This window comes from Limanda limanda, chromosome 14 (genome assembly GCF_963576545.1).
Source record: "Limanda limanda chromosome 14, fLimLim1.1, whole genome shotgun sequence".
NCBI lineage: Eukaryota > Metazoa > Chordata > Actinopteri > Pleuronectiformes > Pleuronectidae > Limanda > Limanda limanda.
In genome coordinates this window covers 21,467,173-21,484,644 of record NC_083649.1, presented here as the reverse complement: position 1 = coordinate 21,484,644, position 17,472 = coordinate 21,467,173, and the positions used below count along the sequence as shown (strand labels likewise).

The 17,472-nt window shown below is 42.1% G+C and overlaps 1 protein-coding gene across 1 annotated transcript in view; it reads left to right on the top strand.

Moving 5' to 3' along the window:
• The window catches only part of atp2a3 (ATPase sarcoplasmic/endoplasmic reticulum Ca2+ transporting 3), a 48,478-nt gene that overhangs the window by 24,916 nt on the left and 6,090 nt on the right, over window positions 1–17,472 (top strand). Inside the window, exons 6-18 of the mRNA XM_061086158.1 lie at window positions 131–211; window positions 472–557; window positions 665–1,129; window positions 7,893–7,981; window positions 9,039–9,141; window positions 10,164–10,295; window positions 12,804–12,920; window positions 13,023–13,241; window positions 13,897–14,232; window positions 15,355–15,575; window positions 15,682–15,884; window positions 16,637–16,722; window positions 16,991–17,124. Of these exons, the coding sequence (XP_060942141.1) occupies window positions 131–211; window positions 472–557; window positions 665–1,129; window positions 7,893–7,981; window positions 9,039–9,141; window positions 10,164–10,295; window positions 12,804–12,920; window positions 13,023–13,241; window positions 13,897–14,232; window positions 15,355–15,575; window positions 15,682–15,884; window positions 16,637–16,722; window positions 16,991–17,124 (2,272 nt within the window). The remainder of the gene's footprint in view (window positions 1–130; window positions 212–471; window positions 558–664; window positions 1,130–7,892; window positions 7,982–9,038; window positions 9,142–10,163; window positions 10,296–12,803; window positions 12,921–13,022; window positions 13,242–13,896; window positions 14,233–15,354; window positions 15,576–15,681; window positions 15,885–16,636; window positions 16,723–16,990; window positions 17,125–17,472) is intronic.

Below are 17,472 nucleotides of genomic sequence, written 5' to 3'. Positions count from 1 at the left end.
GCATGTAAACAGGCTGTACTAAGATGTTGAACAAGGTAAACATCAGCATGTTGTCATTATGAGTTTGTGTGCATACAGCACCGTATGTTTATGTGTTTGTTTTTTTTATATCTTTTTTTGTTTTTTTTAGTTGGTGACAAGGTGCCTGCTGACATCAGACTGACCTCTATAAAGTCCACCACCCTGCGAGTGGACCAGTCCATCCTCACAGGTATTTCTCATGTCTCGTTTCACAGATACGGCTTTAAGGCTTCGCATTATTCAAATAGAGTGTACACACTTTATCGTTTGAACTGAACTTGGAAGACCTAAGGTTATAAGCGATCTTGTTTTCTGTGATAGTTTCTACCCTCTAGGCTGTGAATGTAACTTTGTTTGCTTTTGTCACTGTGGAAGAATTTCATTGCTGCTCTCACCTCACACGCTAGATCTAGACGTGTACAACGGTCTCATTTTCTTTTCTTTTTAAAGGGGAGTCTGTGTCCATCATCAAACACACTGACCCTGTTCCTGACCCCAGAGCTGTCAACCAGGACAAGAAGAACATGCTGTTTTCTGTAAGCATCGCCCACAACCCCTGCAGCTCTCAGCCCAGTCCTTTTTATCATCTGCCTTCACAGCAATAATAATGTTATTATTCACATACCTTGCTTTGTTCCGTCAGGGCACCAACATCGCCGCAGGCCGTGCCGTAGGTGTCGTCATTGCCACCGGCGTGACCACAGAGATCGGCAAAATCCGCAACCAGATGGCGTCGACGGAGCAAGAGAAGACACCTCTGCAGCAGAAGCTGGACGAGTTCGGACAGCAGCTCTCCAAGGTCATCTCCCTGATCTGCGTAGCCGTGTGGGTGATCAACATCGGCCACTTCGGAGACCCGGTCCACGGCGGCTCCTGGGTCAGAGGAGCCATCTACTACTTCAAAATCGCCGTGGCATTGGCTGTGGCCGCCATCCCCGAGGGCCTGCCCGCTGTCATCACCACCTGCCTCGCCCTCGGCACGCGTCGCATGGCCAAGAAGAACGCCATCGTTCGCAGCCTCCCCTCTGTGGAGACCCTGGGCTGCACCTCTGTTATCTGCTCTGACAAGACGGGCACCCTCACCACCAACCAGATGTCCGTGTCCAAAGTAAGTGGCACTTTGGAAACAAAAAAATATGCTTATTTTTTAAGATCAGGATACACAGCTGGATTTGTTCCAGAGCAGAAACTTAAGGTTAATCATTTAATTTCCACATCCTGTCAATTGATTGACTCTTCCAAAAGCTTGTGGGAACTCCCTGTGAAAAAGTGCTGCAGAGGTGACGTCTACAAGGGTTTGTTGTTCATTATTCATGTCAGTCTCCACAGTTCATCCACCTTTTCCCTGTTTGTGTATGTGTGTGTGTTTGCCCTGAAGAGCTTAAAGGAGGATGGAAAATCCTTGTGGCGTTGTAATGTTTACCTTCACTTGACAGGTATGAGATAGATGCTGGAGGGGTAGTACAGGCTGGCATGACCCAGCAGCGCCCAGAGCTCGGCAGCTTATCAACAGATCACCTCACACATGCACAGAGAAGGGTTCCAAAATGTCACAATGCCAGAATAAACGCACCTCAGGGATCCATGTCCTGAACTGTCCTCTAATATTAGGCTCGTATTTATGTATTTACATAATTACACCAGGAAGCAAATACAGAAAGCTCCTATGGTATTCACAACTGCTCTCTACTACGCAGCCCTACCCTTTTCTGTGTGTGTCTGTGTGTGTCTCTCTATCCATCTTTTTAACAAGTACAGAGTAAATACCAGCGGTGCTATTTGTCTTGGCTCCTGTTAAGGGCTCTCGCTACACACACTCTCATGCTCACACACTCTCACACTCATGCACTCACACCTAATCTGAGATAACATTGCTTGTCTTTACATCAATTACGATTTGGGCTAAAGGAAGTAACTGAGAGAAAACAGCTATTAGAGGACAGTGCTGGCTGCTCATTCACTGAAAAATCTAGATGTCATAAGTAAGATAACTGTCACCACTGGAATCTGGACAACTGTCGTCGGTTATTTAAGAATCATGACCCATAGAGCTTAACAGTAGCAGAGATATGTTATTTTGCAAAATTTAACAAAAGATTGAATAAAGTATACCTGGCAAAGCCGTTATTCAAGTAGGCCCCTCGACCGGCATATGGAATAGTGCATCAGCCAAGACGCTATCCTTGCCAGCCACATGCTTGACCACGAAGCTATAAGGTTGTAATACCAAGAACCACCTGAACACTCTTGCATTCGCTGTTTGAAACCAAGCAAGAAGAGCAAGGGGGTTATGAACGGTGTAAACCTCTATCTCCTGGCCTGCATGGGACACATAGATCTTAATATGTCTCAAATGTTTAAATAAGCATTTAGCTTAATTTTAACAAGTCTTTACAGCATCTAAAACCAGCCTGTATAAAACCTACCTGGACCCAATAGAGAGAACCGCTATCAGTTAACAAGGAGCTGTAGTAGAAAAGAGCAGTCAAATAACAATAATAATGTAAACTCAAAGATGTTCATTTAAGTTATTTGAGTGATTTCTAGAGGAATTTGAATGCCTCGCTCAAAGACAATATTGTGTTGCCAAGCTGGATGAACGATGATAATGATTTTAATCATGATTAACTAATGTAATTAATTATTTTAAGTATCATGTTTTCCCACACTTTGTTCTTATTTTTCGACATATTAACACACAGAGCTGAGACTGTCTTAGATCAGGACCCAGGAAGACCCTGAGTCTAGAGTTTACTTTAATTCGACTTGACCTTTTGCTGATTGTTTAATGCAAGAGGAAACTGAGAACCTGAATCGAGCTGAAGCCCACTTATAAGTGAACCTACCGTTTGTAAACTGTAAAACAGCTTCCCCTGTGGGAACAGGACAATAGAATATGTAGTTAATAAGCTACATCAGAAGTTGATGATCTGCTGATTGAATGCAATCCTTTGTGTTTGGCCATGGTCAGGAACCTGGGATAAAAAAAATAAGGGGACAACTATCTTATCAGTCTGTATCTATTAATTTCTGTGAAATAGAGTTCTAAAGGAGGACTGTCATAGGAAGGCCCCTCCCTCTCCTCTCCTCTCTTCCTGTGTGTGTGATTAACGCGTAGCAGCAGGGAGTTCCCTCCAGCAGGAAGAACCCAGAGGAGTGATCTCACCGCACTCCTGAGTCCCTCCCAGACACAAAAAGAGTGATACCGGCTGACGTGGGTCAATATTGACCTTCTTCTTCCACCGAAACTCCCCGGCTCGCCGTGCCCAGCTCTCTGGTGGGAGATAAGGGGGCACACACACACTTGTACTCTGTTCCTCTTTGCAGTTTTTTTTCTCATCACAGTGTCTCCTGGAGATAATCGTTTTTGTGGTTGTTTAACTTGTCCCTCCTTGTGTCCCTTGTGTGCTCAGACCACTGCAGTTTTTTTTTACGGGAGTTTCTTTTGCGTCATGGTTGAATGTCCACATTGAATGTTTGCCCAGGCTTATCCATCTGTGCTTATCCTTGGACTGGCCTCTAGCCTGTGGTCCTGATTGGGCCGTGTGTCTCCCCTTGCCTCGGGGGTATCCCTGCATGGGCAGGACTTCCTGGGATTTCCCTCCGTATCATGACACTGTATTTCCCTTTTTCCCTTCAAACAACACATGCAGAAAACCCATACACGCATAAAAAGGGTTGCTCACCATTCTTCCTCATTCAAGCTCAGAGGAAAGGAGTGAAGTAGAAGAATACAAACTTGAGGCACATGGATCACACTTGTGCCTTGTTTCCCTGGAGACCACAGCGGATCAGATAGTTAGGGGAACTGACCACGGATGAAAGAGCACCCTCATCTTATTCCTCAGACCCTCCTCTGTGTGTGCCCTGACTCTCTGTACTGATCGAAGATTTCTTTTAGGTTGGTATAGCAGAGACTAGTGAATGTGATGACCTTTTGTCAAATTAAGAATTGAGCGGCGAGGTGAGGCTATTTAAAGAACCTTAAAGGGGCAGTACACCCTGATGATATGAAACTATAAATCAAACAAAAACAATATAGCGGTGATATTAAGAATCCATCATTGAACATCAGTACTGCGGTCCCTCTGTGATCATCCTGGCTCTAGCTGCAGAGATGGAATAAAGTAGTTTAACATATAAGTAGGTCACCAACTCTAGAGCTAACCTGTTGTGTCTAATATGACTTCTTTACTTGGAAGTATACACATATAAATTAACATCTTGCATAGGTTACTTTGATCCTGTAGCCACCCAGCTGACATAAGGCCGACACTACATAAACCTGTACACAAACACAGTTTTAAGATCCGAATGGCAATGATCACAAAGAGACCTGTATTGTAATCAGTACTGTAGAGCATATACCTCCACCAAGCCCATCAGTCCCTTTATGAAAGTACATTTACATTTACTAGATCCAGGTTTTTAGTTTGGATCTGAACCAAATTACAGACACACATAAATATCAATCTCCTAAAAAACATAAAAAATCCATGAATTATTCTCAAAAATGAAAATGATGAAAAACTCCCCATCTTGCAATGAAAAAGAAAATAAGAAAAAAAAAAACTTGGATCCGACCCCTGATCCTGATCCTCACCAAATAAGGTTCCTTTCTGACCCATATGTCATCCCTCCATTGAGTTTCATGATAATTCATGCAGTAGTTATCATGTAATAATGTCAACTAACAGACAAATGCAGATGAAAGCATAACCTCCTTGGTGGAGGTAAAAATACAGCAATTATAGAAGTTTTTCATATTTCGTACTGGTTGATACCAGCCATGGTTAGTGCTGGAACTGTAAGTGTGGATTAATACTACAGCAAAAATGCACTGTGCAGATACTAAAGATAATTTAATTTTGCACATATGTGAGTAGTTGTGCACTCAACAGCAGGAAACAGAGTTGGTTACTGGTTGTTGAGGGGAGTAGAGTGAGGTGTACAGTATTTTGCTGTTACTTCCTGATTTGGTTAAAGGACCCTTATGTTTTTTTTTTAAAACCGCTTCATATTGAGCGCCACCCTGTGTTTCAGCAGCAGAATATTTGTGACTGTGAAGCAGAAGCAGGACTGGACTAACCTGCTGGTGGGTCCCTGGGGATTAGTAGTTGAGATGTGGCCCAATACTGAGCCCGAGTCTTAGTTTGATTAATCGCATGTGTAAGAATATGCAAACAAAACGTTTGTAATATGTCACATAATATCAACTAAAACATTTGAAGTAACGCAAGGTGTTGACACGCTGTCACAAGACTATTTACATTTGCGAGGGATTGCATTAATGTCCTTAAGAAGTTTCAGTTGATATTAATCAATCAACACTGTTTCCACACAGTGAACCTTGTGAAGGGAACAGCAAACAGCCAGGCTGATCTTAATGAGATCATTAGTTAGGGTACATGTGCGCAGTGGTGGAAAAACTTCTCAAATATTTGTCTTAAGTGAAAGTGCAAATTAAATGTCCCCCAGGTAAAAGTAAAAGTACCACATTAACATCTGAGTAAAAGTAAGTATTTGCATTTAAATATATTTAAAGTACTAAAAGTACAAGCACTTGCCAAGTTTATCGCTCAAGTTTTTGATACTTCTTTACCAATGCTGCACTTTGCTGTCATTGAATGAGACGGGGGCTAGGTCAGCTCTGATTGGATCAATGGACTAATTCCTCTCTTATCATTGATTTTACTTTTAAAAATATAATAAAAAATACTAAGAAAACATTGAACACAATGCATCGTAAAAATGTAGTGGAGTAGAGAGTACAAATATTTGCTGACATATATAGTGGAGTAAAACTGAAAAGTACCTGAAACGATCTACTGAAGTAAAGTACAGATACTTGAAAAATGTAATAAAGCTCAATAACTGAGTAAACGTACTTAGTTACATTCCACCACTGTATCCATACATTCTCCTTTGTGCTTTTAAAAGTCATTTAAAACCTGTGGGAACATTGAACCGACGTTGAAAATAACCAATCATAGAGGTTATTTATCAATCCTCTCCAAACTAGACTAAAGCAGGAGACAAAATGTAGTAACCCTGCTACTGCAGAGAGTTGTTAAGAAGTAATTTCTCCTTGAAGAGGCTCAAACATAATGCTGGAGGGACAACAGCTGCCCCACCTCCCAGGTCTGCCACCGATTTTCTGTTTCTTTGTAAATTAATGGCTGCTAACCACAGACACACACGCACACACACACACACACACACACACACTGGCAGAAGAATCGAGGAGGAGACCAAGATTAACCAAACAGCTGCTTCATTAATACCTCAATCAGCTGGACTTAATGGACTCTAAAACAGAGGTTGTACGAGGGCTACCCCCGTGTATGTGTGTTTACTGTTTTCTTCATTTAAATGTCAAGTTGTTAAAAAGGGATTAATAGTAAAAACAACGCAATAGAGATCAAAGACAGTCTATTAGCCTGTTTTGCATTTTCGTGTTTAGAAAGACGGAGCCTGTCTCGCTCTGACCAGCAGCCCCAGAAAACCTTCCCTGTTTTTAATCAGTGCATCAGCATTACCAGTACGTCGTGAATCACTACTCGGGGGAATTTCAGGGAAGAATATTTGCTAACAAAGCAAATCCATGGACCGAGGGACTCCAGCTCTTTCCTCTACTTTCTCAGACTTGTGTTGTTTTTTCTGCAGTTGACTGGAGCGTGTATGGTTGTGTGAGTGACCGATGGAGCTTTGCATCAAGACGTGTGATCAGTACTTGTGTTGCCTGATGCGTGTTTGGAAACACTAAAGAATCTGGAGCTGATAGCACAGAGACTTCTTATCATTGGATCCTTCAGTTTTGCTCATAGTTTAAACACTACCTCTCCAGTAACAATCTGATTTGTACTACTCTGAATTTGATTTTCATATATTATTATGAAACCTATAACCTTATAACCTTCCATTTATCCGGAGCAGGTCAAAAAACAAGGCAGGACTAATAAGTTCTTGTTGGCAGCTTCTTATGTAGACATGATACAGCCCTCATTGTTTATTCGAAGTGTGTGTTGCTTTTGTAATTGGAGTAAATCACTTGTCAAAGATGTGCCAACAGCACCGCTACAATTCCACAGTGACAACCAAGCTATTGTATCACCTGAGTGAACCAAACAAAAGGACATGCACTCATTTCAGAGCTGCTCATTCACAAAAGAGATCATAAATAGACCAGCACATACCTCTACTGATTGAGTGTCTTCGCAGTTGTGACCTGTGACCACAGTAAACGCTGTGCAAAGCTTCAAGTCAAGTCATATTGATTGTAAAGAAAATCATCCATATGCTGGTGCTAACACTTAACTAATTGGTGAGTGAAATAATATGATCCCATGATAATGTAGGTGCACCATCACAGAAGGTCTTAACATTGCTCGTCATCCTCCCCAATTCCCTCTTTAAAAACACAATCCATTTTTTTTTTTTTTTTTTTAAATTGAAGGTATAATTACGTGTTAAATGGAAGAGTCTGACTTCATGAAGAAAACTCAGCAGAGATATGATTCTGTGCATCACAATTTTGTAATGATGGATCCACTGGAAGAGCAGGTAGCATTGTCGAGAAGAGGAATAATTTGAGCTAAATAATATTTAGACTAGTCAGTACTGTGACTACCTACTTCCATGTGGGTTCAAACCACATGTCAGTCCACAGGACTTTTGGTTACTTTCTCATTCACTGCCGAGATGTTTTGTTTTTATTTCACTACTCTAGCAACAGACCGATTTCTTCATTTAATCCATCCTAACAGTTTCAGCAGCAGTGGGCGGCCTTAGGCTCACAAAGACCAACCGCATGTCTGACTAATTAACTAACTACACCTCCCCTGTCTGTGTTTGCCTTTTCTCTTCTCCAGATGTTCGTCGTTGACAAGGTGGAAGATTTAAACTGCACCCTTCATGAGTTCTCTATAACTGGTTCTACATATGCCCCTGAGGGACAAATGTAAGTGTCACAGTTCAAGCTTGTTTTACTTTAATTGGGGCACGCCTGTGCAACTTTAATACCTCATCAAATGATCTTCTCACATTTTGCAAACATATTTTTCCATGAATGCGAGTTCTATAACCTGTTATCGTCAAAACAATACACAAGAAAACTGTGCTGTGGTCCAAGATATGTCGCATCGCTGCTAATGACTTCCCTGAAAATGACGCTAGCTGTGCTTTAATACACAGAGGGGAAAAAAACATTTTTAATTGGACGTAAGAAACAGCAGGAGACATTTTTAATTTGGTGTTTGGAGGCTTTTAGGTCTAATTAACAACCAAATCACAATTACTTTTAGACTGATCAGGATTTAAACTGTGACTGGAACGATGTCATTAGCACATCTCTTTAAGTGCAGAAATGTTGCCAAAGTTAGTTTATTAAACTCAGAAGGATGGTGAGATGCTGGCTCACGATTCCCTTTTCACTGGATCACATGAAAAATCTGTAAGAAAACTACAGCTAGTTCAAAATTAACTTAGAATAAGTTTTAGTAAACTTGTGTTTCAGTTGCCTCTTGCGTGCTAACTCTCGTGCAGCATCATCAAGCCTTAGTTGCTCTGTGTTTTCACTGAATTACTCACATTCTTGGTTGTCATTGTTCAAGTGCAGAGTGAATAGTTTAACTGAACAACGAGATTTAAATATATCCGAGTGTTTCAGTAAAACGAATTTGTGGAGGAATACAAGTACCTGTAGGTGGCGATTCGTTATGTAGGAGAAGGCTTTCTGCACTTCATTGTGTATGCATGTTGTTTATTTTGCTGTTTGGTGAGTACAGCTTTCTGACTCTGCATGAACCTGTCGATTTCATAACAGCAGAGTGTGGGATATTGTGTGGGAGCTTCGCTAGCAACCGTTGCAGTCTCTACTGGGAAGGGATCCATGGTTGTCATGCAATCAGCAACTCTCGTCCGGAACACACACACACACACACACACACACACACAGAAATGCACTGTTTACTACTGTACAAACACTGTTCCTCTTGTCAACTTCATTTTTCTTCTAGACTGAAAGGAGACAGGCCTGTCCAATGTGGAGACTATGATGGACTTTTGGAGTTGGCCACTGTGTGCTCCATGTGCAATGACTCTTCACTGGACTTCAATGAGGTCATTAACACACACACGCACACACACACACACACGCACACACACATAGAGATATTATTATAGATTCCATGCAAAATAAACTTATCGGAAACACACACAGTATTGCTTTTGTCATGTTTCTTTACAAATTCCCTCATGCAAAAGCTGTGTGTGTATATATAATATCCTGTAAAGACTCTTCTTCTGCAGAGCTAATTTTACTGGTGTAAAATAATTTACTCTGGTTTCTCACTTCTTTGTTAACGCCATGTTATCATGGTAACCATGCTGAGGAGAGAGGGCAGGGATGAGGCACCTCTCAGATTCCACTCGTCCTCCCTTGACTAAATGTTTCTGCGCTCGTGAATAACCGTTTCGTCACCAATTTTGTGCATCTTTGATCAAAGAGCCTGCGAGTGAGATTGAATGTGTGTGAAACCGAAGGAAGGAAGGGGGTGGGGGGTGGGTGCAGAGCAGGTGGGTGCTGGAGAGGTGCGGGGTGTTATCGCCGTCAGCGCTCACACAAACAAATGATGAGTGGTGCGCCGTGACGGCCTCATCTCACCTACTCCAGTTCTCAGCAGCATGACTCAAAGTTTGTGGAGGCAGAGGTGGATGACCCACAGATTTGTTCACAGCATGTTTGCTCCGGAGTTGTTGCTTTGACATTGTTCATATTTAACAATGGATACGGTGCATGCTTGTGTAGGGCTGTTTGCACTACCATGTTATCTACAGCATCTGAATTAAATGAATTACTCCTCTTTGATAAGGCCCAGGACCCCATCATTGCACTGCATGAATGTTTAGAGCCCTCTGTGGCCAATCGTGTGCATAGAACAGTATGACCATATCTCAGGTTTATATTGTACACATCTTTCTCTAGTGTTTATAATTGTAAATACTGTTCCATATTTTCTATTCTTGTATTTATGCTCAGCACAAACATACAACAGCAAATTCTTTGTATTTGTAAATCTACATGGCCATAAAAGCCTATTCTGTAAACTGTATCACTATTGAGCAGCCGGTTTCTCTTACAGGTCAAAGGTGTTTATGAGAAGGTGGGTGAAGCCACAGAGACGGCTCTCACCACCCTGGTGGAGAAGATGAACGTCTTCAAGACCGATGTCTCCGGTCTCAGCAAGGTGGAACGTGCAGGGGCCTGCAACTCGGTAAGCTACGCGTGTGCGTGTGCGTGTGTGTGTACACAACCTGGAAAATTGTTTGAAATGACAAAATATCCTGAATATACACTTTGTCCTGGAAATAGTTTCTGTGTATTTTAGAGACTTTCATATACTGCTCATTTTTTAGGCTTAGCAAAATGACCGGTTTACCCTCTCCTGTAACTAGCTACTAGGGCAGCATGTAACAATCTATTACAATATTACCTGAACCTTACTACGTTTTTTAATTATAGAGGTAGAGCATTGTCACTGTTTGTCCAAGATGTTCATATGAGGGACCTGGGTATAAACTAGACTTTCTAGTTACCGACACCTTTCGACTAAGTGTGCAAGTAATAACAACCACATGTTTACAACTGACAAAAAGAGGTCATGGTTAAGAGGTTACATTGAACAATAGCTGGATGTGCTGCACGCTCTGCACATGGCAGCATGAGTATACCACTAACACTGGAAATATTCATACTCTCATTATACCAGAGTACAACTGCCATGGTTGTAATCATGCACAGGGGGCAACGTGATGACCCTGTGTACCCCCTCTTTACATATCTGTACAAGATCATGTTTTGCATTAGTCAATATTGCTACTCTTATCCGCAGTGACTTACAATGAGTCAGCATGTCAGGATTCTGAGTTCTATTAAGTTCTAGTAAGGCACAAGGTTGTTAACAGGCACATGTTTGACTTCAGGGTGTGAACTTGGGATTGTTTGGTTTGAAATGTAACTCATAAGATATCCCTTTTTTTAAACGGATGTTCATATTACAATGCAATTGTAACGCACAAAACAAATATCACCAAATGTGCATTGAGAAAATATATTCAGAGGAAAGGCAATGGTACCTTTGTATGATAAAAAATATTAGTTTGAAACATAGTCGTTACACGCCAACGCAAACATACAAATACAACAGTCTCCCATATTGTTAAACCTAACTCATTGCATTAACTATGAATGAAAATGAAAACTTAGGTGAAGAAAAATTGAAATATAAAATTATATAAGCCTATAACAAAAACACATGTTTCATACACCATATATTTGTGTAAACACTTGCATTTACCAGATGTATGTAGGGTAAGAAGAAGTAAAACTATAGCTATGGATCTCTTTCTTTTTCAGTCATATTTACTGTATATACATTCACACACCCATGTATATAATAAAATCCATATATATAATCAATCTGTTTATCTAGGAGGAGTTGTACTTTTGCACTCAGATAGCTCCAATAAAGACAGATTGTTAACAAACGGGCCCCTCAGTTAGTTTCTTTCTGACTTTATGCAAAATGTTTTCAGTTTCAGTCTATGACACAAGCTCATTCATTCAATGCCATAATTTTTTTTTAAAGGAGTTTCTTTTTGAATAATAGAAAAAAATATCCTTTACTTTGTGTGATATGATATTGTTTAAAATGTCATATACAGCAGCTGTAGAGACCACAAGCCTGCCTGTTGCTTTTATGTGAGTTCAGGTCCATTGTGACTGCAGCTTATCTCAAACAAAGGCATCCTCTATGAGAAGGTGTCAGGTGTATGTGGAAAGTGTTGAGTCTGGGCTGTGTGTGGGAGTTATGCTCCAATGGGATCACTAAGCTGATGTTGGTGTATCAGTGCAGCCAGTCATTTCCTTCTCGCTCCACTGTGGATAAAGGTCATTGAAGCCCCTGTTGGTCTCACTTTCAGAAAAGAACAAAGCTCGTCAGTGACAAACACTTTGGAGTCTCACATGAAATGAGCTTTGTGGGGACAGCAAATGTTTTTTTGGGTTTAAATTTAAACCTGATAACAGGCCCAGTGAAGCACACGTCTTGACAATGATATACATCCTCAGCAAATTATAGATGAGATGATCCAAACTTTACAAATCTCATCAGGATGCAAAATACTTTTATTTAAACAAATTGCATTTTTTTAAAGGGGACAGCTTAGTTTGTCATATTGACAGATTTCAGCCCATCCATCACATGTTATGACCCCTGGCATGGTGTGTGTACATCCCAGCATCCCAGCTATGTGTTGAGCAGGCAGCATTATCAGTGTTAACCTTTCAGCCTGCATGTGCACTGGGATCAGGATAGACTCTGAACTAGTGAGACACCTACTGGTAGAAAAGGACTTGACACTAAACACAGATAAAACAGTGTGGAGGGACCTGGCCTTATTTTATGGAGAATATTGTGCTCCTATAGTAACCCTATTATGATTTACCTTCTCATTATGCCATTGTTTTTGTATATTTCCACTTGTTATTGCTAATCCCGCTCAGCCAGGTCTACACTAACATCAGCTGCTGTTGTTCACATGTGGCAGTCAGATATCCAGACAAGGTGGTTAAGCACTTGGTTTGAAGTGTCAACCTGTCAGCAGCTCAGCCAAGCCTCTCAGTCACAGCTGGCAGCCTGACAGAAGCCCATGGATACTTGCACAACTCAAGCTTTTCCTTCTTTGTTTTCTTCTTCTCCTCCTTTGTTTGTATCCATCAGGTGATCAAACAGCTGATGAAGAAGGAGTTCACCCTGGAGTTCTCCCGTGACCGCAAGTCCATGTCCGTCTACTGCACGCCAGTCAAGCAGGGTTCCCAGAGCAAGATGTTCATCAAGGCATGAATTGATAGTATAACCTCGAACACATAGGACGACATATTCAATTTTCACCATTGTTTTATATCGTCTCTTGTTGTCCATTACAATCTGTCCCCTCAGGGTGCTCCAGAGAGTGTGATCGAGCGGTGTAAGTACCTACGAGTGGGGACAGGAAAGGTTGCGCTGACACAAACCCTGCGTGATCAGCTATTGTCTCGGATCAGGGACTGGGGGACAGGCAGGGACACCCTGCGCTGCCTGGCTCTGGCCACTCATGACACCCCACCACGCAAAGAGAACATGGACCTCGAGAATTCCAACAAGTTTGCAGAGTATGAGGTAAACGATAACTAAACTAAATCTAGATAAAACTAAATAGAAATATTTTGTATACTTTCTCAATAGCTTTAAGACTGTACCTAGCCTAACTATACTCCATACGGAGGGCCAGAGCCTCTTACACTTGAACATTTTTTCATTGAATTCTTTAAAGATTGGTCAATGTGTTCCTCCCATGTCATCTTTTCTGTCGCTTGTAGCCACTAGCAGTGTCTGTTCTAAACATGCCTGTTTACCTGGCCTGTGGTGATGCTGGTTGCAGCTGTCTTTTTTTTAAACTGTAAAAGTCACCTGTGACAAAGTTAAGACCAGCTGCAGGAAGAACCAAGAAGCTCCAGCACATGTTTATTCAAAGTTTAGTTAAGCTTGAGTGTGTGTGAAGCAAATCAGATGAACAGTTCTCAAGATATACGAGTCATATACAGACAGACAGATATTTCTGGAACTAGTCGACAGACCGGTAGGTAGTTAGCTGGGTAGGTGGGTAGATTGAATGAATCTCCATCCCATTAAAGAAGGAGGCTTTACACTTGTTTTTTCTCCCCTATAACAATTTAATTCCTTGTTTTTAGCACCAAAACAAATGGAAATGTGGTAAATTCAGTTATAGCTACAACTATGTACAACTTAACCGCCCCTTTCTTTCTCCTTTCAGTTGGGTCTCACGTTTGTTGGTTGCGTTGGCATGCTGGACCCGCCCAGGAAGGAGGTGATCGGCGCAATTAAACTGTGCAACGAGGCCGGCATTCGCGTCATCATGATCACAGGAGACAACAAGGGCACGGCCGTGGCCATCTGCAGACGCATCGGCATCTTCGGGGAGGAGGAGGACGTGATGGGAAAGGCCTACACGGGCCGTGAGTTCGACGATCTTTCACCGGACGAGCAGAGAGAAGCCGTCAAAAGGGCGCGGTGCTTCGCCCGTGTCGAGCCGGCTCATAAGTCTAAGATCGTCGGATTCCTGCAGTCATTCGATGAGATTACCGCCATGGTGAGTAGAGGCCAGCGAGGCTTGTCATGTTCTCTCTGAAGCTGATCTCTCAGACACTGCAATCTAGAGCTGTCATCTCTGGCCCGCTCTGCTGCCCCCCCAATCTCACACATCTCAAACGAGGGGATGCTGGTAGGGAGGGAAACTATAATTTCACCATTTTCCTGTCAAGACAGACTTCAGCATTCACCACAATCTAAAGCTACTCCAGATCAGTATCTCCCTCTTCCTCAGCTTTGACTTATTCCTGTCTGGACTTTGAATAATGAGGCAGCAGTTTTGAGCCAGTGTTAGTTTGTTAGACTCATCACTGTTTAAAGAATAATCTGCTCCAAAAATGTTGCATTTAAAAAGTAAGGAACTCTCATATAAAGCAGTAATGATTTAAGTTTGTTTTTTTCTGTCACAAGATTATTAGTTAAGCTGTTCCTATATTGATCCTCGGTAGAGGATATTCAAAGTTGACAAAGCAGCACAAGGAAACAGAGGCACATGGGGAATATTTAGTAAGAAATAAGAATTGAAACAGAATCCATAATGAAAAAGATAAAAATAGAAACACTTTATACAATATTGGGCTGTTTTATAAGTATGCAGTAGAAAGATAAGTTGTGTAATGTGACATTTTTCCAAAATTCTCTGGAATATGCAATATACAGTATGTGCAGCAGTATGTGCAGTAATGGATATAAGTCTTAAACTCTGGGTGCTGTGTTGTTATGCAGTCGGATGGCTGTTGGCACAAAAGAGGCACCCCACATGCTTTAAGGCATGGATTAAAGGGATAGTTCACCGAAATTTTATTTACTCATGATCTACTCACCACTATGCCGATGGAGGGTTGGGAGAAGTGTTTGAGTCCACAAAATCTCCCACTGCGGCGAGACCTCAACACTGGTTTATGATAAGATTCTGATCCATAGAAAATGTCCCTCTGATCTTTTAAAAGTAGTACCAGAAAATATCATGTTTAGAGTTGGTGTTGCAGCCTCAGAAAATAGTCCTGAAAGAATCTTTCATTCATATCAGTGTTTTTTATTGTTTTATTTATCAGGAATTGAAACATAATCCTGTGTTTCTGATTCTGCATTAACGATACAAGTCATTCCCTTCATGTCGCAGACAGGAGATGGTGTGAATGACGCCCCGGCCCTGAAGAAAGCCGAGATCGGCATCGCCATGGGCTCGGGAACCGCGGTAGCCAAGTCTGCATCTGAGATGGTGCTGTCTGACGATAACTTCTCCACCATCGTGGCTGCCGTGGAGGAGGGCAGAGCCATCTACAACAACATGAAGCAGTTCATCAGATACCTCATCTCCTCTAACGTGGGGGAGGTCGTCTGGTGAGGAAAACGGGCAAACACACAGTTAGAGTCGTCAAGCAGGCTTTACCTTCAGTCGGACCTCCTCGGCTGACGTAGTGCGTGTCTCCTCTTTGTCAATCTCCAGCATCTTCCTGACCGCCATCCTGGGTCTCCCCGAAGCTTTGATTCCAGTGCAGCTGCTGTGGGTTAATCTGGTGACCGACGGCCTGCCCGCCACCGCCCTGGGCTTTAACCCTCCAGACCTGGACATCATGGACAAACCACCACGCAACCCGAAGGAGCCTCTCATCTCTGGCTGGCTCTTCTTCAGATACCTGGCTATTGGAGGTAATATTACTGATAATCAGTGACTCTGACATCCTGTAAACAGGTCTCCAGTCAAATGGTGGATGTTTAGGCAGTAAAAGGGTAGAAAACACAGTCCTTCAATGTCATGGCAGCTTATATTTATATGGGCTTTTCCAGTATTTAGAAATTATGCGACTCACCGGAAGTCTAAAGTTATGCATCATGATATTCTAGCATAAAGAGGCAATTAAAAGCTCAAAACTACTGAAGTTAATATCTCCTGAAGCTATGATTTTTTTCTACCCTTTGCACAAATATCTTGCAGTGACATCATTTTAAAACTCACCTACAGTCAAGCATTGTAACAAGTTGAGATATAAGATTGTTTGCAGTAACGGATCTAGGATTTCTCTAAATCAGGGACCGGTAAGGGGCAACAATTCACACAGAGGGGCCAATTACATGTCCAACATTAATGAACAATTACTGATTCAGTAAAGTGCTCATTTAAGTGCAAAACCACACAACGTTGAACATATTTTGAAATCTGTTTCTTGTTTAAGCACATTTTGTACTACAAAGAAGATTAGAAAACAAAAACTCAAAACAAATTGTCATTTTAATTGTTAGTGAATGACTAATGAGGGGACAGGGGCATATCAAGGGCCAATCGGATTGCAGCTGGAGTCAGTGCCCCTCTTGCCCCTCCCCTGGATTCTCCCCTGAATATTTGACTCAATGTTTGTGTAAAATGACATCTGGTGAACACGTATGTCTCTGACTTCCTGTAGGATATGTGGGTCTTGGAACGGTGGGCGCTGCCACATGGTGGTACCTGTATGATGAAGAAGGCCCAGAAGTAACTTTCTATCAGCTGGTGAGTTGCAAGACATTACCCCCCCCCCCCCCCCCCCCTTGTCTTCTCTACATCCGCTCCTGTTGGACTCAGTGATGCTCTGGGATCCCAGCTGTGTACGGAAATAGAAAGAGTCGTAAGACCCCGGTGGTTTGATTGCACACAGGGCAGGAACAAGGCCAAAAGTTCTGCAGCTGTTATGTGCTCCATCAAACCAGGTCACCGAGGTCCTGGTGACACACATGCACACACTCGCACTAACACACTCTTTGTCTGTCTCTCTCTACAGAGACATTTCATGCAGTGTACTGAGGTCAACCCCATGTTCGAAGGCATAGACTGCGAGGTGTTTGAATCCCGCTACCCCACAACGATGGCCCTGTCTGTGCTGGTCACTATTGAAATGTTCAACTCACTCAACAGGTCAGTCATTTTATGTTATGATGTCGAGGTAAACCGATCTGGAACGTCACAGCTGTCGGCCAGAAGAGACACTGTCGTCCAACAAAACAGCCTGATGGATAACGGCACACTTACCAATGCGCTAAAAAAACACGTCTATCACAAGCATCCATGCCATTCACTGCTAAATGACTTCATGTTGCTGTTTATAAAGACCATGTTTTTAATATACTGCATTTGGTGGATGGGGCAAATGAATCAGGCTTGGGTCACACGTCTTAAGAAATGGAATAATGCCTTTTTTGAGGAGACAGGAAATAAAAGGAACAGTGGTGTGAGTGGAAAACTCCATGTGTTTTTGCCAGAAAC